At 39.7% G+C, this 25,872-nt stretch overlaps 4 protein-coding genes and 1 pseudogene across 4 annotated transcripts; 2 read left to right on the top strand and 3 right to left on the bottom strand.

The window, feature by feature from the left end:
* Positions 1–880: 880 nt before the first annotated feature.
* LOC135589176 (probable WRKY transcription factor 62) lies at positions 881–2,159 on the bottom strand. Its single transcript, XM_065081468.1, has 3 exons — positions 1,725–2,159; positions 1,548–1,652; positions 881–1,459 (listed from the first exon to the last, which is right to left on the bottom strand). The coding sequence occupies exons 1-3, from the start codon at positions 2,132–2,134 to the stop codon at positions 1,057–1,059; spliced, it is 918 nt and encodes a 305-aa protein (XP_064937540.1). The 5' UTR covers positions 2,135–2,159; the 3' UTR covers positions 881–1,056.
* Positions 2,160–4,233: 2,074 nt separating this feature from the next.
* Positions 4,234–8,986, top strand: LOC103996520 (cysteine desulfurase 1, chloroplastic-like; annotated as a pseudogene).
* A 307-nt stretch (positions 8,987–9,293) lies between these two features.
* LOC103996306 (arabinogalactan protein 16) lies at positions 9,294–10,230 on the bottom strand. Its single transcript, XM_009417200.3, has 2 exons — positions 9,927–10,230; positions 9,294–9,526 (listed from the first exon to the last, which is right to left on the bottom strand). The coding sequence occupies exons 1-2, from the start codon at positions 10,039–10,041 to the stop codon at positions 9,420–9,422; spliced, it is 222 nt and encodes a 73-aa protein (XP_009415475.1). The 5' UTR covers positions 10,042–10,230; the 3' UTR covers positions 9,294–9,419.
* Positions 10,231–10,475: 245 nt separating this feature from the next.
* LOC135588248 (uncharacterized) lies at positions 10,476–13,218 on the top strand. Its single transcript, XM_065080297.1, has 2 exons — positions 10,476–12,538; positions 12,688–13,218. Exons 1-2 carry the CDS (start codon positions 10,645–10,647, stop codon positions 12,852–12,854), a joined length of 2,061 nt encoding a protein of 686 aa, XP_064936369.1. The 5' UTR covers positions 10,476–10,644; the 3' UTR covers positions 12,855–13,218.
* A 331-nt stretch (positions 13,219–13,549) lies between these two features.
* On the bottom strand, positions 13,550–20,745 carry LOC135588247 (mitochondrial adenine nucleotide transporter ADNT1-like). The gene is made up of 8 exons (XM_065080296.1): positions 20,435–20,745; positions 19,325–19,373; positions 17,633–17,796; positions 15,801–15,838; positions 15,121–15,233; positions 14,912–15,025; positions 14,177–14,521; positions 13,550–14,033 (listed from the first exon to the last, which is right to left on the bottom strand). Exons 1-8 carry the CDS (start codon positions 20,599–20,601, stop codon positions 13,950–13,952), a joined length of 1,074 nt encoding a protein of 357 aa, XP_064936368.1. The 5' UTR covers positions 20,602–20,745; the 3' UTR covers positions 13,550–13,949.
* Between the last annotated feature and the right edge of the window lie 5,127 nt (positions 20,746–25,872).

Genomic DNA, 25,872 nt, shown 5'->3' with positions numbered 1-25,872 from the left:
ATTTATACGAACAAAAATATATTACAAAATATGATAATTATATATATTTTTTAATTATTAATAAATATAAAATATTTATCTAAATCATTTTATAACGGAGAAGATCATGTTGAGATCATGTTCCTCATTATTTCATAAAATCATGATAATATATTATCATAATTTTTATAATTTAAAATTATGATAATATATCATTAAAATATTAAGAAAATAATTTTATCATAATTTATTTTTCTTGATAATATCTGTAACATGACGCAACATTCTCTTCTATGCTGCAGAACTAAAAGTCTACGCCACTTTGGCAGTCGTTTTCGTCGGTGGAGAACAAATCCGGCTTCAGTGCTTGACTTAGGAATTAATAGGTCATGATCAATCATTCCATGGCGAACTATGATCATCAGGGATCGATGATGGCACCACACTTCAACCCAATGGCCACAGAGTACGGCATCATACTGCGTGGCACCGGAACGATCCAAGTCGTCTCTTCCCCAACGCTACGACGGCCATGAACGCAGAGGTGTCGGAGGGCGACATGTTCTGGATCGCACGGTCATACCCCGTCTGCCAGATCGCGTCCCACAGGGTGGCCGATGGAGTTCTTCGGCTTCACAACATCATCGAAGAGGAACCATCCACAGTTCCTTGCCGGTGCAAGCTCAGTTCTAAGGAGGATGAAGGGGCCCGAGCTCTCGACAGCTTTTGGGATGAGCGAGGAGCAGCTTTTGCGACAAGGCGCAGCTGACGTAGGAGGAGAAGGTTGTGGAATGAGTTGCTAACTGAGAAATCGCCATATCGTTCACATCGAATGCACCGTATGCTATGCATGGAAGCCTTTCTCAGAGAACATATTGATAGAAGGAAGAAAAGTATATGGTATGCAAACAAACAACTGCTTTCTCATCTTATTAATCTACTAGTATAAGCTGCAACCAACACTGTTTATTGGCCAGTCAAAACTACAAAAAGAAGCAATCTTCAAACATGTTCACTACAGCTCAATTGGAGGAGCCTTCTGCAGATATCTCAAGTTAGTCGGCCTCGTTGGACATTCTACCATCCATCGTCGTCTCCCATGAGCATGTCCCAGTCCCAAGGTCCCGTGGGAGACAATATGCTCGACGCCATGTCCATTTTGCCGAGCAGTTCAGGCACGAGCGGTGGACATTCTTGCATTTGATCGTAGATCCACAGGCTCTCGTCCTGGATCAGGTTTCCGCCGGTGTCCGATGAGAGAGACAAGTGCTGCTCTGAGCTAAAACCGCCGGTATGAATCAAAGCTTCCTTTGGAGTGGAATCCATCACGAAAGGGACGACGGCATCGATGGTTTTGCAGGTGTGCTGTATGCTATACTCGACCTTGAAGCTGGGCGGATCGGCACGACTATCCTCCTGTTGTACTGTCTTCTTCGCAAGGCATCCTTGGCCCTCCCTGTAAGTGCACCTATAGTAGCTCCTGTGTGCATGGTATCGTCCTCTATCAGAAACTAAGAACGATCCAACCTGGTTTTGTTTTTGGGTTTGATGGGTTTTGCTTGAATTACCTTGGATATTTAGCATTGTTGATCATTTTCTGCCCATACTTCCTCCACTGATACCCATCATCATAGGGGACAGACGTAACGATGGACCAAGTTTCCGGCTTCCTCCTGCAACAAGTTCGATCACATGATATTCCATTGCTTCTCCTAGATTTACTATCACTAGTACAATTAAATTACCTTCTCTTATGATCACCAGGCCTATCGCTTCTCTGCAAGCTCTTCCTCTTATCGCTGGCACATCGTCGATCGTCGTCGGAGCCACCAGATGATTCACACCTGATGGATTGGAGCCCTGAGAGCGCTGAGGATGTGAGCGTTAGTATCTCCTTGAGGATGTCTCCTCCAACCTGTGCAGGAAACAACTGCAGAAGAACAGCATGTAGTTGGCTCATCAGTTCATGCGCTCGATTGATTTCTTGGATCGCCATGTGATGGTGATGACAAGTCGGCGGCCCTCCTTCGATCTTCTTCGCCATCTTAACCATCGCACTTGGATGTCCTTGAGGTGTGGTTTGCGAGAGAGCCTCGTTTCCCCCTCTCCCTATATAACCAAGCTTAAGTATGTTAACTCGTGTCATCTTCATCATATGAATTCTTGACGCGAACGAACACCTACAAGCTGATGAAAGTGTGAGACTGTTGGTGATCTGCTCACACTGTGTGACCGGTTCAAGCTCTGTGTAGGGTCGACGCGGAATGAGGACCAAGTCCCCGGCGTGTCCGTATCCCCTGCTTCCCTTGCTGGAGTTACAACATCTGGGGTAGCATTCTTCCCATGGATTCGGGAACTGCAGTTGACGTGACGCTTCTCATCGGTATCTTCGGTCTGAGTCAACATACACTGGTATGTACCACAGGGAGAGAGCAACGTCACGTTGTCCCTTGTCCGTGTAGGACCTCGCATGGCAGACAAGTCGGCAAGAGGAGATAAAGGGCAACATGGACTCACAAAGTGTTAAAGGCTTGATAGACTAGCTCACCTTTGTTGATCTCTTCTTTCTACAGCTCCTCACTAGTCTATCAATTGCATGAGTTCTCCATAAGTAAGCTTTTATTTCTTAAAAAAAAAAAGTTACATCGGAAAATTCCTCAAAAAAAAATCTCAAGTTTTTTTTTTTAACATCTTGTTTGCTTTATTCTCATATATCATTCTTTATTTAAAAAAAAAGAAATATTAGTTTTGTATAATTGATTATTATCATATTCTCTTTCGTGTGGGTACCGTCGGCTATCGTCTTCATCCTATCATTCTCTCGTGACTGTTTTTTCTTGTCACAAGGATTTCGCTTGTGAATTTTCTTAACAATTATAAAATGTTTGAGATATCAAAAGGACCCATGATCATAAAGTTATCGAGAATCACCGCTACGACGATAAACCTGTTGATGATGATCCCTGAAACCTTTCTCCTTTGACTCCTCCTAACAAAGGTGTTAAGAGTTATCACTATGAGAGCCATCATCATAACGAGACAAAGCAAAGGTTAGTATAACGAAATGTTAGGTATGATTTTGAAAAGATGATAATGAGTCACGATGGCCCACAACGCCGTGGGATAAAAGTGACAACGATGGGTGGAGACCCATGATAATAATGGAAACTTGAGATTGTTTCAGAAAATTTATCCCCTATATAATAGTTCATCGGTCATTGGTCATGGTCCTTTTATCATTTAGATAAACATCATTCAATGGTCAAACTTATTTGATCTGACTTTGACACCAACCCTAACCTTCATGGACTGACCATCGCTTTCGATTCTAGGTGTAAGGAAACTAATACCTCCAATATATAATACCTTAATTCAATAAAATTGCTCAAATACACTATCAAGAACTGTGGCCAATTTGATTATTGGTCACAATTAGCTACGCAAGGCAGTCAAGTTTTCATACCCTCATGAGCAGATATGCATCTGGAGAAAAGGAGCGTCTGGAGGGGTTGTAATAGTATTCAACTCTTCCTTCAATTCCAAAGGACGATTTGCTGCTGGTCCAAGTATCCATAAAAGAGGGAGTGACGCACATAGGTGTGGCGAAGGGACTTGCGATGAAGACGACGGGGTGATGACCTAAGACTCGGGTCGTACGAGTGACGACCAGGGAAGGGCGTCACTCACGCGCCTCTGCCGACATCTTAACAGTAGTTCGTTGTCGTCACCCACGTGCCTCTGCCGACATCGCACAGTACGTATGGTGCATGGTGATCTTTAAGATCGTTAAGACCACGTCGTCATCTCCGCGTGCTCCGCAAGTTCTGGACGCCTCGTTCCTTTTGACTGTTCCACCTGTTCACCAAACCATTAATTCTCCGTTGTCTATTGTTGGGACACCCAATCTTCCCTGTTGGAATCAAATTGGTCAACGTTGCTGACTCCAGGTCTTCATCGCCAAACTTCCAGTAGATTAGTAGCACTGTTACATCTGGACCCTGTCTGGCCTCTGTCACCAAGTGTGTCATAATTAAATCTACTCCAAGCAATGCATGATCCATGATTGGGCCATAATTAAGCGACTTCGACGCCATTCTGGTTCCAATCATGCTTCAATTGCCCACTCACAGATGGAGCATAGCCCAACTGGCCCCTCTCTCAGCCCACCAGTCACGGTTCAACACGATGGCTACACGTGTAGCGCATCGACCCCTAAACCCCTCGCAACGCATCGACTACCGACCACCGAACAAACTCTGCTCCCAAGCTATCGTAACCAAAGGGCGGGCAGTGCTTCATGGCAGCCTTGCTTTGCCGCTTCCCTTCTGCGTCCTCTTCGCGTCTCCTCTCCCCATTCTCTCGGACCTCCAAACCCCGATCGCTTCTCGTCGCCGTCTCACCCATCATGTATTCCACTCTTGGCCCTAATTACTCCTCCTACTCCGTCGCTGCCGCCGCCTCCGCCTCTGCCCCGATCGCTCTCCCATCCGATGCACGCGAACCCCCCCCCCCCCCCCTCGCTCGGGGAGATCACCCGACCCGATTTACCCATCCTCCATCAGGTATCCGTTTCACCCGTTGCTCTCCTGTGTCGTTGTGTTTCGTATTTTGTGTTCTTTTTGGTGTTAGTTTAGTTGTTGTCGGTTCCACGGCTTGTAAGAGTTGAGGTGAATACTCGTTTGATTTACTTTAGGTGGTCAATGAATTCAACTTGGTTTACTTGGACAATGCTGCGACATCTCAGAAGCCTTCGGCTGTTCTTAAACGAATACTACGAATCATATAATTCAAACGTTCATCGTGGTGTCCACTATCTAAGGTACTACTACCACCTTCTGCATGACAAGTTGAAACAGAGATTAACAGAACCCCTCGAATTTTGGGATGTTGGGAAGTAATCATTGTATTTGCATGGTAAAACTATTCTACATTGTACCATCTTGGCTATAGAAGCTTAATAAGGGTCCGGTACAGTTGCTTTATCAAGCGTCTACTCCTAGTAGGAGATATTTGGTTCTTGATTTGCCTCTTGCTCGGACAAGTGTTAGTACTATTGTGGCAGCTAGAATGTTAACACATCGTTATTTTCTCTTGCTTGTTTCTAAACCAAGTTATCCTTTTTCTTGAATATGCCAGGACTTCCTGTTCATCAAATTTAATGTCAGTTACAGAAAAATTGAAATACATCCCTAAGCTTATATTATGCTACAACTACATCATTAAGCTTGTATTATGATAATATGACAAAACAAAATGTTTTCTTAAATGCTTAGATGAATGTTGAGGTTGGCTTACAGAAGTTCCATTGATAGGAAAAGATGATATTATATGGTCAGGTTCCTTTCTTTTTAATCCATTGGCATGGCAAGATCTTTTTAGCGATTCTTAACTAGATAAGCATTAAAAAATTTAGATATGTTATGAGATAGATTTTAACTATAATGTACTTGTTTTTTTGGTGCATTCAATGACATCTATACATGCTTTCTGAAAGAAGTATGGTGCTTTTCTGAGTTTTTCATTTAAGTTGTTTTTTTATCTTTGCTGCTGAGATCAGTGCAAAGGCAACAGATGCGTATGAGGAAGCAAGAACCAAACTTGCCAATTTTGTCGATGCAATGGATTGTAAAGAGATAGTATTTACCTGTAATGCTACAGAAACTATCAATCTAGTAGCCTATTCGTGGGGCTTATCAATTTCGAGGCCTGGTGATGAGGTGTGTAGTCTGATTTGTTGCTTATCATTCGATGATCTTTTTCTCAAAATAAAATGTGTGGCTTATCAAACTTGATGCCTGGGGACATGGTGCATTGTCTAACTCGTTGTCTAACTCGTTGCTTATCACTTTATGAATTTTTTTCTCAAACTAAAATGTTATGCAGTGGTTCTTGGTATGAATATACTTATATTCAGGTGCTTTCCCAATACTTCAAATACTGATTCATTGTAACTTTATAGCTCATTTGTCTCAAATGTTATTGTAAAATCATTTTTGTTATGTTGCAAAAGTAGATCTAGTTTCACGTTCACCTCAAAGGCATATCTAGACACTTTTCCTGCATTTTTGTTTGTTTTGTTTAGTTATCTATGGTAGACTCCCTATTTCTCTAACTTTAATCTTCCTCTTCTGTTACATTTTACCCATTTTGCTTATTCTTCTTCGATTTTCAATAAATAGTTCTTACAGTTGCTGAACATCATAGTGCGATTGTTCCCTGGCAAATTGTTGCGAAAAAGACTGGTGCAGATCTGAAGTATGTTGGGTTGACAAAAGAAGAGGTTCCTGATCTCGACCAGTTCAAGGGACTCCTTTCAGAGAATACAAAGCTTGTCGTTGCACATCATATCTCCAATGTACTAGGTAGGTCCTGTGCAAGTTAGATCCTTCTTTTGCTACTACCTTTGTTTATTTTTTTCGACTTATTTGTGTATGAGTTTGGGATAAATGGCTTTGCATGGAGCATTGAAATACATAAATAGTAGAAATCTAGTTGAGAAAAAAAAAACTGAAAAGCTATTCTGTGATTTTCCTTGTGCTGTCATTTGAAGAAAGCAGAAAATTTCTTCAATTTTGGAGTTGCAAAGATTTTTTGGCATCAAAACCATCTAGAGACATTAGCATTATCCACTTACTTTTTAATTATCATTTAATCTGATGCTCTAGAAAAGATAAAGTGTCTATGAAATCTGTATCAGACTAATAAAGAATAGAATTAGTCAGAATTACCTAAAGCATAAGCTATAAAGTGAGTTCTAGTGTCAGGATTGCTAGTGATGATGCAACATCAGGGTCCATGACAGTGGGCACACTGATCAGCACAACATGGAATTGTGTCATGCAAGAAAGATATTGGAATGCTTATGACACACAACTTGCTGTGCACGACTAAATTTTCAGTGATAGAATACTTAAAAAAGCTAGAAAGCTTCCTATGTATGAATTGTGCATGTTCTTCTCGATGTCATCATCATGTATCACATGCTCTTGAGGTTCTCATTCTGGCCACTATAATTTGTCTGCCAGCCAAAATTTGATGTTCATGTTCCTGAACTCCTTGGATATGTTTTATCTGAGAACTTGGTCGAAAAATAGTGACACTTCAGTCTGCTTATTTTTGTTGTGCCATTGTAAGTATGCTTGCATAGTTGAGGGTAGGTGTAAATACTGCAACTCACTTTAGTATGTTTATTATTCTATTGCAGTAATGTTTCATTTGAAGGAATGATATAATTGGGATTGTTATATGAGATAAACATTAAATTTCCATATTACAGTATCCCATATGTTTTCAGGTTCTGTTCTGCCTATAGATGAGATTATGGTCTGGTCACGTAATGTTGGGGCAAAGGTTCTTGTGGATGCTTGTCAAAGTGCTCCTCACATGGTAGTGGATGTGCAGAAACTTGATGTTGATTTCCTGGTTGCCTCATCACACAAGGTCATTTTTGTTATCTTTTGTTGATTTGTTAATGTATCTTCTATCACTAATTCTGAAAGGACTATTTAAAGATTTACATATTATTTGTCTCTCAGATGTGTGGGCCTACAGGCGTTGGTTTCTTGTATGGTAAAATCAAGCTCTTGTCCTTAATGCCTCCATTTTTAGGTAAAGTTACATAATATCTTAATATTCATAGTGATAGATACCCTGGGGTGGTTCTGCAATCGTTGGTTAAACCTTATATAGTTATGGGCAGGTGGTGGTGAAATGATTTCTGATGTGTTTCAAGATTATTCAACCTATGCTGAGCCACCATCCAGGTCAGTTTGGCTTCCTTGGAACTTGACAACTGCTAGTGACAACTATCTTGTTTTGACATTTCGATCTTTTACTTATCAGTTGAGACAATGTCTGATAAAAGACTTTTAAAGGAGAAACTTGCTCATAATTCTGCAGAAATAGGAAGTCATTGCCTTTGCTGTATGAGGATAACATTTTTGGTTTGTAGGAGATTAATTCACTGCTGTAGCACAGTTATATCAAATATATATTTCTTAGGTTTTACCTCATCAAGTTCTTGGCAGTTTGAGATCTGCTTTTACTGCTATATCACTCTAATCTTAAGCACTTTTGAGTAAAATGTGCATTCTCAGTGTAATATAGAAGCAAATTCGTAATTTTTCAAATTCATATTGTTGAATTCTTTAACATCATGTAAATACGGATAGTCATGAAGATTTAGATCATGGTTTTGAGTTTCAGGGACTTCTGGGCTGTATGTCAACATGGTATTAGTTTCTTATGCTGAAGGGTTGACAAGGGTGTGCCAACACACCATTTTGCATACATGATAAGAAAATACACACGCACACAACTGAAGCAATGAAAGTCAAAACGGGAGTGCTTGTTGTAATACACACAAGACAACTGAAACGGTAAATCTAGATATCTTTTTTATGAATTGATGCTTCTTGGGAGAAAAAGAAGCTTGCTGATGTATAATCATTTGAATTTGTATCATTGCTGTGTCAAGACCATGATGTTGCCTCTGTTTGCTAATCATGTTCTCAATTTAATGATGTTTAAGGTGATTGACTGAATAGCAATCGACCAAATATACCACAAACTGAATCCTAGGTAGAGGGATTCAAATGCAAAACTTGGATTTTTGGGGTTGTTCATCGCATTTCAACTATGGAGTTGGTGAAGCTGCTTCTCATTGTTTGTACAGCGTCATTGAATATAATATACTGCACATAGTCATGCTTGCCATTGATGTTGTCATGATGGCTGCTTAGGCAGATTTGAGGCTGGAACTCCAGCTATTGGAGAAGCTGTTTGTTTGGGAGCAGCAATTGATTATTTGTCAAGCATTGGCATGCAAAGGATTCATAACTATGAGGTACTATCTCTTGCCTTTGTTCTTTGTCATATTTTAAGTAAACGATTATATTGTTGTTCCGTAGAACAATACTCTGCTTCTTCATTTGCTGAGGAAATTAATTGGCACAAATTCTCTCTTGTAAAAATTTACTTGTGGTGAAAGAATGTTGTTCATTTCACAGATGCATATGATGTGTGTTGATATTGAAATGTGTAGGATGTTAAACACATGATATGAGGGTACTACAATGTGTCGACTTGAGATGTCACCATAAACCACCCGCACATGGAGTGTCGTAGTCGTGTGGAAGATGCAACAAACTCGTGAATGAAGTCGTTTAGCAATGGTCGAAATTGCAGGGTATTAGCCTTCGGGTAATGCTGCTACCCGAAGGCTAATACCCTGCAATTCTAGTAAGCTTGCAACTACAAGTTACTCCCATTGTGATACCATCCAGATTACAACTCAAACAACAGCAACAAGAACATTTGGGATAGATCGGCAAGATGATTGCATTGAAAGAATCCAAATTCCACACCATGATCATCCACATACACCCTAAGTACAGGGAACACAAACTCCCTCACAAACATAAATGCTGGTCCCAGAAGGCTTAGAAGAGCTTGTAGGGGGAGGAGGCATCCAAGGGGTGGATGAGGTAGGTCAGGACCAGGGCCACCAGCATCAGCAGATAAGCAATCCCTTGGTCGATTGATGTCCCTGCCCAATCAAGAACACACTAGCGTGTCAAATCCTACACACAATAGAACATCTTCTACAACAAGATCAAGCCGGGGTCCAATGGAGATTAAAGCCTGAAGATGATTGGTACTTTTGCTCCTACAAAACAACAATGCACTCTGTAGCAGGAGATGAGTGATAATATTTGCAGCATCTAATCAATTGTTTGGGGGAAAAAAAGGGTGTTTTGAGGATTTATTGCATTTTATCACCGATTCACTGATAAAAAAAAGGATCTTAACAATTAAAAGCTAAAAAATTATGAAGAAAAGGGGAAATCCAGAAAGAAGGTGACCGGAGAAAGATGAGATCCTTGACTTCTGAAATATCGATCACAAAATGAGGGGAAAAGATCAAGGCAAGAGGAAGGTCAAATCACCGTCGCTGGTGGGGGCGGGGGCGGGAGCCTGGGCCTGGACGGCCGGAAGGACGATCGCCAAGGCGAGAAGCATGACGGCCACCAGACCGAACGAAGCCCTAGGGATCGCCGCCATCTCCTCCGGGATCTCCCTCCACTTCAAGAAAACCAGACCAGGAAGCGACGCACAACCCCGGGATCTCTCTCTCTCGTCCTTCTCTGGGCGGAGCAGAGAGGATGAGAGAGATGGGGGAGCGCAATGGGCCTCGGGTCGCTTCCTCCTCGGCTGCTTCCGTGCTCGTTTCGGGGAGAGACATCTTCGCCAGCGGATCCTCTCGCCTCTTATAGCGACCACTGTCGCGGACGAAGCGAAACAACGGGGCGCAAAAAGCGAGGAACCCGCAACGCCGTTGTTAGGCCCCACAGAACCGGTCCAACCTTGTGAACCGGCTCTCCTGCCACGTCAGAAACGTCCCAAGAATAATTGATCTGGCTAATAGGCCTTCTGGTGGCCCATTTAATGGCCTATTGGGCCATCAATGAAGGCCCCAATAAGAGGGCAAATCGATTTGACCGAGCCTCCTATTAAGAAGGAATGTGTGAATCGAAAACCCCGTCGAAATCGCATCAAGATTTTGACTTATGTATGTGGTCATGTCATTGATCGTTGATGATCGACCTTCATTGTGTTATATGATCAGCGAACGAGAGATTCCAGTTGCCACCTTCTTGCATTTGCATGGTCATGGAGCAATTCCGGCAGATCGGTGAAGTCCTGGGAAGCATCAAGGCGATGATGGTGTTCCGGGACGAGATCCGAGTCAACAAACGCCAGTGTCGCTTGCTGGTGGACGCATTCGACCTCGCCTTTGAGGGCGTGGCGGTGGAGATGAGAAACCATCTGAGGTTCGAGGAAAAGCTCATCAAGTGGAAGGCCCTGGAGCAACCGCTCAGGGAGCTGCACCGGGTGTTCCGGGAGGGGGAGCAGTACCTGAGGCAGTGCTTGGAGCCCCGGGATTGGTGGGGGAAGGCCATAGCCCTCGGTCAGAACACCGACTGCGTCGACTTCCACCTTCACGACTTGCTGTGGTGCATTCCGGTCGTGATGGAGGCGATCGAGAACGTGGGAGAGATCACCGGAACCGACCCGGAAGACATTTACCGGAAGAAGCTCGTGTTCTCGAAGAAGTACGAGAAGGAGTGGATGGAGCCGAAGCTCTTCCAGCACAAGCTGGGAAGCTTGTACTTGGCTTCCCAAGGCTTGTCCAGCAGAATGGACACATCGTCGGGGGAAGATCGATGGGTTCTCTCGGAAATGATTGCGGAGAAGAGGAGCCAAGGATCGAAGCCCCTGTCGAAGCAAGAGAACCGGCTCGCCGATCTCCTCCTGTGTCCCAAAGGGAAGCTCTTCCCCTGCTCGGTTCTCGTCGGATCCAGCGACTACCAAGTCAGAAGACGATTCGGGTCGGGAAACAACTACAAGGAAGTGCAGTGGATGGGCGAGAGCTTCGCGGTGAAGCATGTCATCGGTGAGATGGAGCCACTGATGCCTGAGATCTCCCTCCTGTCATCTCTTTCGCACACCAACGTGGTGCATTACATGTACTCGTTTGTGGACGAAGAGAAGAAAGAGTGCATGCTGGTGATGGACCTGATGAGCAAGGATCTCTCGAGCTACATCAAGGAGATCTGCTCCACGAGAAGAAAGGTCCCCTTCCCCTTGGTGGTGGCAGTGGACACCATGCTTCAGATTGCAAGAGGAATGGAGTATCTCCACTCCAAGAACATATACCACGGAGATCTGAACCCTTCAAACATACTGGTCAAGACGAGGAGTGCTTCACCGGACGGACATCTGCACGCCAAAGTTACTGGATTTGGGCTGTCACCGGTGAAGTACTCCAAGCCCACAGCAACCCAAGCAGCTGCCACACAATCATGCATCTGGTACGCCCCGGAGGTGCTATTGGAGCAGGAGGGGAGCAGTGCCAAGTGCACGGAGAAGGCAGACGTGTACAGCTTCGGGATGATCTGCTTCGAGCTGTTGACAGGCAAACTCCCCTTCGAAGACAACCATCTCCAGGGGGACAAGATGAGCAAGAGCATAAGAGGAGGCGAGAGGCCTTCGTTCCCGGGTCAGTACCCCAAGTATCTGATCAACCTGGCAAAGAGATGTTGGCACGGCGATCCATCACAGCGACCGGGCTTCAATTCCATCTGCAGAGCGCTTCGGTACATGAAGCGGTTCATGGTGATGAACCCTGACCACGGCCAGCCCGATGCGCCGATGCCACCGGTGGATTACTTTGAACTGGACATGAGTTTGTGCAAGAGATTCACAAACTGGGGGAGGAAGGACGTTCCTCGGGTCTCAGAAATCCCCTTTCAGATGTACGCTTACAGAGTGGTGGAGAGGGAGAGGACGAGTGCCAATGTGAAGGACAAGTGCTCGGATTCAGGGAGCGAAGGGGCTTCAGTTTGCGGCGATGAGAATGCATTTAGTATAACAGTGCCGGACGACGCGGTCTCTGCCTCTGTGGCTTCTGTGAGGTCACTGTATCCCATGGTATCTGAATCTAATAACAGGACCCCAACAAAGAAGGCTAGTAGTGGAAAGACCAATAATCCTTTAGGTAACAACCTACAGCGATCTTTTGCTCCTACAGAATGCTATTTATTTTACGAGATTATACATGCCCTCAAATTGAGGATGATACAGCAGCTTTGTTGCTATTATGAAGCAATGATGTGACTCCTCTAGGTCAATTGTTCTCTTCCGCAGGGAAGCTGCAGAAATCAAGAACCATGATACCCCCACACGTATCACCGGCAGGGCGCAACTTTAGAAGCAACTCTGAGAGCCGGCTGCAGCTGCAGCTCCAGCCAGTTATGATGAGCCCAAGAAGACGAAGGCCGTCGGGGCATGCCTCGGATTCAGAGCTGACATAGATCTTAAAACACCCCGTCCCCCTCCCCTCAATCATATTACGACCAACAACTATCTTTCACAGAGACCCAACAACACAAGTAAGTTGTAGCAAGAGATTGTATGTGGGGGGATTACTCTAAGCAGCTTGTGTTACATCCACCTGCACAAATCTAACAACGCACGAGATTGTATTGTGCTCAACGTTGTAGCCAAATGCCATTGTCGCTGTGTACAGAGTAGATGATGAAGAGCAATCGATCCAACAGTGTGGAATACAGCCACCTGTTTAATTGGTCCTTCATAATCGATTCGTGCATAATCCATTGCCTGCTGTCTGTCATTAACGCTTTTGGTTCCTAATGACATTACCAGTTTGATTGATTCATTATTCCAGAAAAGTTTCAAGCTGATGCACAAGCGATCTCAAACCTGAAATTAAATGGGACATAAATTTGTTTTTTAAAATAAAATTTATATTAAAAAATATTAAATTAAATGAATATAAGTAAAATATAACCAGTGGAACGTCTCAACAAAAACAAGTTTAATATCAACAAACCACAACGCAATCATCAATGATCCAAATTACCGATCTTGTCTTTATACTGAGTATAAAGATAAGACACATTCGCCTTTAAGAATATCCTCAAACTTGGCAAACAATTAGTAAGTAAGCTTTTCAACTCTCCCCTATCATGACAGATAGATACCAAAGGACCGAGCAAACTAGCTTATGTTATTACTAAAATTACTAAAGAAACAGCCAGTGAATTCCATGTTTTAAATAGCTAGATAGCCCAACCATCACAAAATTAAGCATCTAAAAGAAAAACAAAAGCAGAAACCTGGCACAACATCAACCAGCACAGCATAACAATTCAAAACATGTTTCTTGAGAGAGCTACATGTTCCTTCCATGCCCCTTGTAGACCATTTAATTTATTTTGATACGCGGTGGAACACAAGAGAGTCCAGCGGTTCTCCAAGTACTAGTTGGATACCAACACAGGAATTGCGAGGGAACAGCTTTCCTATCTTGAGCTCCGAATGAAACTATGATAAGCAGCAGCCAAAGTGCCCACAAAACTATAGCAGCTCCACCATTTATTCTGGCTTCAATCAGATATTCTCATCTCTACTCCAAGAATGTCCTTTACAACCTCGTAAGTCACAAATGCGATTGCAATGGATGGAACCACCTGCAACAGAAAAGCAGAACAAGATTCAGTATAACAAAGATACTTGATTACTACCTATACTGTTTTTAATTCCTCAACAGATGATTTCACCAGTAACTGGTCACTTACAGTGCTGATGAATGAAACATCAATGGCATACTAACCTTTACTGAATTGGGAACGAGACCCTTGTATAATGCCCCAAAGCCTTCATGATGCACTGTTTTCCTGAATGCATCAATCATTCCAGTATACTCCAAGGAACCCTTACTTCTACCTTCACCTGCCACAACTGAGGCAGCATTATTCCACCCCACCATCTGCATCCTCCTGCGAATGACATCAAGAGGGTAGGCAACTGTCTGGCCAATAGTTCCAGCAACAGCACCACATGCAAGTCTTGTGACTACACTCAACTCTGAATCTTCAACGAGACCATATGGGTTAGATTTAATTAACCAATCTTTCAAAGATTCATAAACGGCAAAATTAAGGCCCACATAAGGAATCTGCAAACAGAATGAAATGTCTGTCAGATAAATGCACTTATATTTTTAGCAAAGTGGGCAAAGGGAACGAAAATTACATATACCCTTTATTGTTTTTAATAAAAGATGATTTCCATTACAATCCTACAACATAGAAACTTACAGTAGTTCAGCTTTTTTTATGTCAAAAAATTTGTACAAGAGGTTTATTATCCCCAAATTTGCAAAAGAGAGGTTCTATATAAATATGACGCAAGAGGTTCAAATAGTGGTGATAATCCAAGAAAAGAAAACACATGAAAATATAAATCAGACGGATTTGAGGGGAGGAGCTATTTTGTATATAGATCAGGCTACCCAACGCCTGACATATATGATGAATAATGCTTCTAGAAGTTGGAGAATACTCACAACTCCTATGACAGATGGTAGCCAGCCTTTGTACAAAGCACGAAAGCCTTCTTCACGGTAGACAGTGCCCAACGCATGAAACATGCCCCTGTACTGGTAAGGCGACTTCTCAGTCTGCACAAAAGGAAGAGATTAATGGAATGCCGACAGGGGCTAGAGGAACTAATCACAACAGAAGAGACGCGATATGCAAAAACTAGGAAAAGCACCTGAACTGTGATCCTTCCACGGACCATGTCCATAGGATAAGTAGCAGACATAGCAATAATTCCAGCACATGCTCCAGCCCCAAGACGTAATACGGGAGTGAGTTGAGCATCTTCTGCTTAGTTAACACAAAAATTAAATATTACAATTTCACAATTAGGTGTGAGTATAACAGACTGGACAAATGAGGTTTGTGTAAAAGTAGGACTAAGGCTAGCTACAAAAAAGAAATGAAAGTTTTGTCCCATGAATAAAGATTAAAGAACCATATGAATAAAGGTATACTAGTTGTCAGCTTCTGTAATGTCTAACTTCTTATAAATGCTAAATGTCAGCGAGATGCTATCAAGAATGAATCATAATAATATGTGTTGGGTAGTGATTAGGTATTGAATCTAGGTAATAGAAATCATAACCTACTGCCTATACATATCATCTGAAATGTCAGATGTGCAGAATGTCACAGTAGAATTTTGGTATGAAAATAACAACAACAATAGCAACAACAAAGCCGTGGTATAGAACCAATAAAGAAATTTAATGCATTACATTCATGTTGTCCATGCCAACAATACATAAGAGAAAAGAGCAAAAAGGAATACTAAAAGGTATGTATCGAGTGACATAACATTAAATAAACACATTCAACCAAAGAAAGATGGTATAAAACGGTACGACATACCATTGCCAGATTGCCGACGGTAAAGCCACAAAATTCCACTGTGACAAGTTCCAAATCCTAGCATCAGCAATGATAGGATGAAAACTAAATACGGAAAACAAAATAAAATGTGATCATACCATGAAGAAGGAAAACCATTAAACTTCTGGTTCCAGAAAAGAAAGCAGAATTGATCAGTTTTGGCAGAAAGGCATATCATTAAATAAATAGGGTCATATTACTAATTAGTAATCTTGTCAACACCTACAAAAAAGAATATATTATGGAATTCTTCCATGTTGTCAGTCTTTAATGAGTATGCTATCTAAATCCCGCCTGAAGATGAAATTTGTCGACTTATCAACTAGTTAAATTCAAAATAAGAACATCATGATTTTCCAATTCCTGGACAGGATAAGGTAGACGATTAGCTACTAGTATTTGGATGATATCTAAAACAATTGGGTAATCATTAGCTACTAGCTGGATCCAATATAACAGAGGTGTTGAAACAAAGACATCAAACAGTGATGCCTACTAACTTGGGAGCCCGTATTCTGTCTTGTGCTATGCAGCAGAAGTAAAACATAAAAATATCTACGACTATAATCATAGATTGCTTCATGGAAAGACGCATGACCAAAAATACAGTTATGCTATGTTGGTGTGCCATGATAAGAAATCACATCGGCATCATGTAATCTTTAGAACTAGACCACTGAAAAAAGAATTCTTTGTCCAGTGAAGCCAAAGGACTTTTGCAGGTAGATGACACTTTCTTTTGTCCCTGACCAAGTGGAACAATTGCAACCAATTTGTTTAACTTGAAAATCAATCAACATGGTGTATGCAAATTAATGAAGTAATGAACTTCAAGACACTTGTGAAGTTATATAATCAAAGGTCAACCCATACTTGCATCTAACTGGATCAACAACATGCATTATCAATTACACCAAATAATTAAGAGAACAAATATCTGTCATGTTGTACATGTTCAGATGATGGGTATGCACAATATCTATTTTACCCAGAGGTAAAGAGAGAACAATGGGGGTTACAAGCCCAATCTTCTCTACTTTCACACTTAATTCCCTCAATCTCTTCCAATTACACTCTCCCATACTTACAGTAGCACCAATTTTGCTCCAGTGACATTGCAATCACCAATCAAATCAACCCTAAACTAACAACATCAAACCTCCAAATTATTACATTGTTACTTGTGATTCACGTGTTCACGTCTACAACGAGAAGAATAACTACAACAGAAAATTTGTGCTAGACGCAAAATAGCATCCATTGATTTGCAACATTAGAAGAGATAGCATGTTAGATAGCATGCCCCATATGATCTTATCCCAGCAAATTTTGTCAGGGAGATGCAAACTGTTTGAAAAATTATAGAATAACAACAATATACTGTTTACGATATCTATTATATGATCAAAACTTCAGTCCAATTAAAATAGAGTGATGTTCAAAAGTTGATTAGTGTGGAGATGTTGCACTTGTGAATATCTGATATAATATTGGCCTAAAAGTCATATATGGAGCTCAAAACATAGACTTTTTTTTTTCAGTTTTTGCTAATTGAATCCAGTCACCTAATTCAACATTCTATAATTTTATCAAAACTTTAAACTTAGATTTAAACTGCAGCTTAAGTACATTCCAGTTCATTAGGGTTTTAGCTTCCCATGCTGATAGAGGAAATGGAAGCATAGACATCACATGCTATTTAGATATATACCTTCCCTTCTGAAAAAAGAAAAAAAAATCATAAATCAAACAACATGCTATTTCTTTTGTAAAGGTAATGTAAAACTGAGAAGGGCAATCTAAGAACTTACCTTGATGCTTGTTCATAGCTAAAGAACTTGACCGCTGAATTGGGGACAATCCGAGCACAGTTAGTACCATTGCCTCTAAACAGTCCTCGAAAACCCTCACTTTTCCATATATACTTGAGCCCTTGGATAGTTCCATTATACTGAATACTATGAGGATTTTGAACCTATATTTACAATCAAATCCATATAATCAGAAGTGTGAAATCAAGAAAGTGGAGTTCTTCAAAGACACATCTCTGTTCAAAATTTCCACATCCCAGTTGATGAACAAACACTGGTGTATATATCACAATCAGAAAGGACAAGTTACATTACACAGACATATATACCTGCATTTACAGTTATGTAGCTGACAACCATCAAAAAAAGATTAAATAAAATTTTTGATTCTAGAAACACATTAAGAAAGGGGCTTCTCTTGCATCCAATCACATAAAAACAGCAGTGTTTTAATTCAAGTGTAATTACCCAAAAGGATCCAGAAACCAATAGATCTTGAAATATTAAGATTGATTTTCAGACAATGTTTACCTAGAATGGCATTCAGTATGAAGGCTACAGTGTCACTTATCAAGGAATCGCATGATGGATGCAGACTTATCAAACATAAAAAAGAAGTCACCCCATCAACTATCCATATACCATAAAATGGCATCATAAGATCAAACCAGCTGTGCTGTGTCTGTCATTGTCACCCCACTTCCTTTTTAAACATACTTCGCAAATACAAGAAGTGAATGGAACAATTTTCAGCAGTGATGGCCCATAAAAATGACATTATTACACAAAAAACGAAAGCTAATTGCAATCAAAGGCTAACTCAGAAATGATTATGAGCCATATTCTTGGCCTCATCGCACTATAACACTTAGCCTGCAACTATATGCTATATTTAGGTATACGATAATGGATAGCAAAAAATGGTATTTTGGACATTGACTGAATGTAGATGATCACTTGGCAAAAGCAATTCCAGCAAAAGATTCACAGTAGTCTCCTGATTCCGTGAGTAAAAACAATGAAATCAAGAAGCCTGAAGTAGATGATTATGTATTGCAAGAGGGATGAGCTACTATTCTCTTAACACAATTAACTCCAGAATCATATCAATTCAAGATTGTATACAGAAACTCCAAGTTGCATGTTCACTTGATTGAAGATGATCTTTTCATAAAAAAAAATAGTTAACATAAAATTAGTTCCATTAATAACAAGCAAAATAAATAATAAGATGGATCAAATAAATGTATTTTTATCAATGAAAAGTGAATGCATAAAAGGCTCATGGTGATCTTGAACAGTACCTGTCAGAAAAGCTTGCAAAAGATGACTCGATATTAATCAGTCAACATAACTGCTTTGCCCAAGTATCATGTGACAGACATGTTAGATATATTTTCAATAAGCACTCCCTATTGTGGGAAAGAACACCTTAATTCTAAAATCCAAAGTAAAAAATAAGATATCATGTTGCATATAAATTATCCTAAAAAATTCAACACCTACAAGAAAGAACAAGAAAAACAGCAATATACCCTAATTCTAAAAGCCAAAGTAAAAATAAGATATCGTGCTGCGTATAAATTATCCTAAAAAATTCAACACCCACAAGAAAGAACAAGAAAAACAGCAATATACCACACAATAAAAATTAAAGGAACAACAAAGATACTAATTGAATAAAATATATACCTGAAGCAGGATTTTTAGGCGCTCAAGTGGAGCAACAGCTGTTCTAGATCTGCAAAGGCATTCATATAATGAAAAAGTATTACAATTGAAGGCCAGGATCTTATAGAAATTAAAATGTCATGTTAATCCATTAAATATAAAACCACTACCTTAAAACTATTAGATTCATAAAAAATGATAAATTATAGTAACGCAACGAAGGACCCAATTTCTGATATAGATAGGAACCCTTATTAATCCATTAAAGAGAAAACTACTACATTAAAACTAATAGTCATTAGAATGATAACAGATACAGTGATGCAAGCAAGGACCAAATTTATGATATAGATAGAAAACTTTTCATAACAAATACAGTGATGCAAGCTAAGGACCCAAGTTAGATAGGAAACCCTTGCTCAAAGTGGTGGTCCATCATCAAAGGATTGTGATTCTCTGTTGTTTTGTTTCAAAGGAGCAGTTGTCTTCTATAGGACAGCATATGAAATATGTTTTAGAAGTAAAGAAGCGAAAAAGGTAATAAATAAAAACATGGCGAAGTGAACAACCTATATGTTGTGTACCTCTTTATAAGCCATTATGATCATATTGGAAGCCTAAAGAATAAAAGTATCTAGATATTATTTGTCCTATATTACTTCAATGTAAATTTCACTATTACTCAACCGCTCTCAGCAAAATATTTTGTCACTCAATATCACTACGGTATTTACTTTGGTAAAGATGAGAGATCACTCCTTCAACAATCTCTGCATTCTAACTTTACCATAACTTGGAATTGAGAGTCGATCAAATTTCACGCTCGCAGCTGATCTAAACACCATAAGAGATTAAGCAAATATATATGACCTTGCAAATGCCAATAACCAACTCATATGGCAAGCACGAAAACGTATGTCAGGACCAAAAAAACCCAAGCAAGATATCACCTAAGATCAATGAGGGGAAAATGACGAAACAAATCAGAAGGCAAAAGTACGATAAAAACTCAAGATTCCCCAACTGATGCAAAGAACAAGAAAAGACAAACAAAAGGCAAATGGATATAAATGAGGATAACTGCAAGAAGTCAAGAAAGGGCCTAAACAGAAAGAGATCCGAAGGGCTCACACTCCTCCCGCGACGCCTCCGGCCACAAGCGACTTGCAGATGCTGAGGATCGCGTGGCCGGGAGCCTTGACGCCCTCCCTCGCAAGCTTCGCCTCCTCCGCGAGGTTCACTATCGTCGTCACCGCCGACTCTCCCGTGCTCTTCCCCACCACATCTTCCGACGCCATCAAACCCTACAGACAGTTCGGCTCGGCTAGAAGAGACGAGTCGGAGGCGGAAGCGATGGGGGTGGAGGACAGGGGACTGTGCTTCTCCAGTCGCACGGTTCCGTTCCTTCGGGGTTCCAGTCGCAACGCCTCCTTTGTACCCGTGGAAGGGAGGTTAAGAGACATAACAACGTCAATTTGATCGTCTACAGGATAAACGGAAACCTAAACGGAAAAAACACTCTCCTTACTCGTCTGGATAATGACCCGATTTCTTATCCTGAGAGTAATGTTTGTTTTGGGCCACGCGGCTCCACCATGTCGAAACCAATTCTCGTGTTGTGGGACGTTGGGTACCGAAAATAGCGTGCTTGGAGCGTAACATATCCTGTGCTAACGGCAACAAGGAAACGGCCATCAAGGACAGGGATTCGCGGGCGAGGAATCATATTACAAAATTACCCTGCAATGGGGATCAGACTTATATTTTTAATATTTTATTCTTCTTTTTTTTGTTATGGAGTAAGTTATTTATGCGTTATACGTCACGGTGACGTAAATTTATTTCATGCCAAAAGAAAGAAAAAGGTATATTGAGACTGAGTGGAGTAAAAAAAAATTATTACAGTCACAATAATAATAATAATAATATCATAATTCTTAATTATTTGAAATAAATTATATGAAACTTTTACTGTAACTTAATTTGATTGTAAGAAAACTTTCCAGGTTAAAACATAGTAAGGATTAACAAATAGAAAACTCTTTTTTGATTCTATGGATGGGTGGGGGTGCATAGTGATTCTTGGTGCATAGTTATTTTTGCTAACTAGTTATACGAAGACATCCATATGCTGTCAGCTTCTTAGAGGGACTATAACCGTTTACATAATAAAAGTTTGAGGTAATAACATATTTATGATGCCTTTAAATGTTTTGGGTCACACACACTCCTAGTGTATTAAACAAATGTATAGCCTTGTTCGATAATCTCGAGTAATCTTTAAAAATTTTATCATTATGAGATAGATCATTACAATTTTGGATCACACACACTTCTAGTGTATTAAACAAGTGTATAGCCTTGTTTGACAATCTCGAGTAATCTTTAAAAATTTTATCGTTATGAGATAGATCATTACAATTGTTGATCTTAGAAATTCTTAGTAAGTATGAGTCATCAATTCACGGTGACTATATCCTTGCCCTTTGTACACATCGTCCATCGCTCCTATCGATTGAATGGTTCGATGAACTATTTAGATCGAATCATCGAGTAAATCTATAAAATAGTTTTATATATTTAAATTTAATATGAATTTATTATTATTTTTAGTTTATTTTTTAATAATTTTATTAAAATGTTTTATTTTTTATTTTTACATTCATGGATTTCTAGCCACTTTATTCTAGGCTGATTTATGAATGATTAGGCTGTGGGTTGCTATCCACACCAGCAGATCTAACCTTGCAAACAAATTCATGTCTCACCTGTGTATGCTGGTGAAGGTTCAAGAAAAGGGTTCAAGTTTAATGATACAATTCTTTTTTTTTCCTGTTGAAATTAAATATCAAAGCATGTGTCCCAATAATTTGTGGGTGATTTCCTGTTGGAGATTTAAAAAACACTCCACATCTCATGAAAAATAAGCTTTAGTAGTTATAATAACCCTTTAGAACACATTATAAATAGAATCCTAAACATTCTCCATTGATTGGAATAAAAAATAATTTCTTATATTTTTATTGAATTAATTAATAATTTTTAATTCTCGATTAGTTAAAAACCAATTAAGACATGAACTTTAGGAGGAATAATACTGTTTGAATCTTAATATAAAGATTGAGATTAATTCAAAAGCATATTTATCATAAAACAGTGACTGTGTACCTTCATTTTCTTTTAACTATATTTTTTATTTGTTTTTCCTGTACTCATTAATTTCTTTAATCAGATTTTTTTTTTTTTGCACTAACAATTCTTACCCCATTTTCCTAAATATTTCATTATCTGAGTTATTGAAAAAAGAGAAAAGTAAATATTTGTGTTGCATCATAATTTATCTAAACTTATATATATATATATATATAATTATTTGGAAGGAGAAAAAAAAATTTATGTGCTCAATGTTTTTTCTCATCTAATTTTTGCATGAATTTTAATGGGCCTCCCAAGCCCCTATTTGGGCTTCATCTCCTCCTCCCTTTCTTTCCCGCCCATTCCTGTGTTGTGGAAGCATTCGCTGTTACTTCGCTATCTCGCCAAGCATCCTATTCCATAAGGACAGAACGAAGCTGAGATATGGGCCTACGAACAGATACCCTCGTTCTTTTCGCGACACTCACAATCCACGTAGGTGTTCGAGGTATTGGCTACATGAATTCTAACTCGACCTGCCAAGCCTTTCTTCATGGTTCTACAGAACCTGGACGTTTTCGTCTACAGCGGCAGCAGAAGTACCGCATGCTTCGCTGTTCATCTGTTCCGTTGTTTTCGTTGCATCCACTGAATCAACCCCATGTCCAGCTTTCATGTCAGGTGCAGGGAACGAGCACATGAAAGAAGTCGAGATTGCCGTCAAAGATTTAGAACACAAGAGAGAGAGAGAGAGAGAGGTGAGTTGACAGTGAAATCTGTGGATGGGTAGAAAAGAAGAAAGATGTTCGAAGACTTACCAGTGATTCTTCTTGGACAGACGACGAGAACTTTCTTATCCTCCTGTTTTCCCTTTGAATCGGGTTCTGCCACTTGAAAGTAACATGGAATCTTCTTTTGTGTGCGCGAGCGAAGACATTTGATTCCAAATGAACTGTGCATTAAACTTGTATCAGCAATAAATTCACAGATGAACACAACAAGTATATACCTCAATTCCTAGCTAAACTTTCCCAGCTGGTTTGCTGCTCCTTCACATCATTTCTGGTTTGCATTACTACTTTATCTCCCGATACTTCCTTGAAAGGTTCTTCTGGATCAATCGGAAGTAAATCTACAACCATCTCTTTCAGATCATAAATCTTTACCACTTGGAAAAGGACAAAATGAATCAAGAAGAACATTGAATCAACCACCCAATAGAACATGCTTTTCACAATGCACCAGAATTTTGCGGCTCATTGCAGCCTAACTTAGACATGCCTCTTTCTTCTCTCCACCATTAGTGTTGAGGCAGTGAGTTGTCCATTTCAGCAACAGAATCCTTTGTCTTTGATTTCTCTTTGTGATAATGCCCTCTGCACTGGTATTCAGTCATCGTAGCCTTCGTTAACATATTGTCGAACTCTCTCTATAAGTTTATGGAGAGAAGTCCAACGGTGGGCCACGCGGGGACCTGTGTCGCCTCTCCCATCATGGACTGTAGCTTCTCCGGTCAATATGACATGTGAATCATCCAACCATGATGCAACGAGGCGCCTCTCGTCGTAGCTTCTCTTTCTTCCACCTCCAGCTTAGAGCAAGGAAAAGTAAAACTCGAGGGATACCGATATGACTTATTGCATCTTTCTCATGCCGATATCACCTTGTCTTCCTCGTCCGCCTTAGAGCATGAAAGCTACGCGATACCCCTCTCTCCTTATCTATCGACCAAACACCTGAACCAAAGTCAACACTACCCTGGCAGATATTTCTCCAGCGTGCAAAAGGTACAATGCCTACGCTACAACACCGGAGGTGGCTTTCTTCATTGATTGCAGTGTATTATTATTCTCTACCATCCCAATCGATCAGTTAAACTTGTCCATTTGACTGCAATTGAAGCTCACGTATATAGTTCGGTGCTCTCTTTGAACAAGTTGAGATGAAGGTTTGCGTTGTTAGAAATGATAGAGGAGAATGGAGAGTCTGTAAATTCAATAACATTTTTTTGAATATTTAATTATTGACTCTGTAAATTCTTTGGTAAAAATGTAAATGAAAATAAAAATCAGCTGCTCTAATAAAATTCGCATTGCAGTCTGAATCGACTCCTGTTTTTGTACGATTTGGCATGAGTAATAATAGTCTTAGGGGGAATCTGTAATATTTGATGGGGTCTCTTCTTTATCCTTTTTTATTGAAATGTCTTCAATTTTTTTTTGAGTTTTGTATCATACATTTTTTGTGATTTACTTTCAAATAGAATAAAAGGGGTTTTCTCTCTAAATAACTTATTTATTTTTCCATCATCTTATTTATCTCTTTAGAAATCGTACATATTTCCCTCTCGACAACCTCTTAGCTTTGACACGTTTTTAAGGATCGAAGCTCTGATATCATGTTAGAAATCATAAAGAAGAATAGAAGAGATTTTAGTATCTTGTTTTATTTATCAAACTCATCATCCATAACTTCAATATTCTCTTTTAATAGTGTTCAAAATTTCAATATATTGATCTTTCTCTTTCAGTTAATCAACATTATGGTAATCGCTTAGATCGATCATTTTTCTCTTACTACAATCTAATTTGTCAATTATTTTTTCGATTTCACTATCTCCTCTTATTTGATGGGTTATCACAATTAGATTCACTTCTTGTCGATGTTATAAGTAATTATTCCCTCTAAAATTTCTCTCTATCGAATTTTCTCCCTAACTGTGGGATTTCTCTCTCTAAACATTTTTTTTCTCTCTTAAACAACTTGTTTCTTTCTCTGCTGTGCTTTTTTCTCTTTCTCTATAGATCTATTTTATTTCTCTAACAAGATCTTTCAATGGGATAAGATAGATACTGGTATTATTTATTTCTCTCTTGATAACTTCTTAGCTTCTACACATCCATAAGGACTAACATCATAGAGGATAATCAAGAAGAATAGAAGAGAATAAACTCTCTCTCTCTCTCTCTCTCTCTCTCTCTCTCTCTATATATATATATATATATATATATATATATATATATATGAAATTTATAATTTCTTAGATTCCGAATCTCTGAGCATATGCTCTAATTCATATTCTTTCAATTATATGCTTCAAGCATTATATAAACATTTCATTTATCGAAATGTAAACTCAAGACTTTAAAATCCAAGAAATCTTGACTAAGATTTTTTAAACTAAAATCCTATCAAATAACAAAATTTCTACTCCATCCAATTGAGAAGTCAATACTTGCAGTGGCTGCACCTGTAGAAATTAAGAAACAGCATGAATCTTTTCAACTAAAAAAGAAATGCATAAAAGCCATGAACAACGACTGTAAGCTTTTCTTGATAAGGTTAGGCATGTCAAGATCCATCTTAATTGATTCACTTTGAAACCCAACAGATACTGCCACAGGTTTCGTAGGAGAATGAATCTAACTGGTGCT

This window comes from Musa acuminata, chromosome BXJ1-8 (assembly GCF_036884655.1).
Source record: "Musa acuminata AAA Group cultivar baxijiao chromosome BXJ1-8, Cavendish_Baxijiao_AAA, whole genome shotgun sequence".
NCBI classification, from domain to species: domain Eukaryota; kingdom Viridiplantae; phylum Streptophyta; class Magnoliopsida; order Zingiberales; family Musaceae; genus Musa; species Musa acuminata.
Note: the sequence above shows the minus strand (reverse complement) of the source record. Positions and strands in the feature narration are given on the sequence as shown.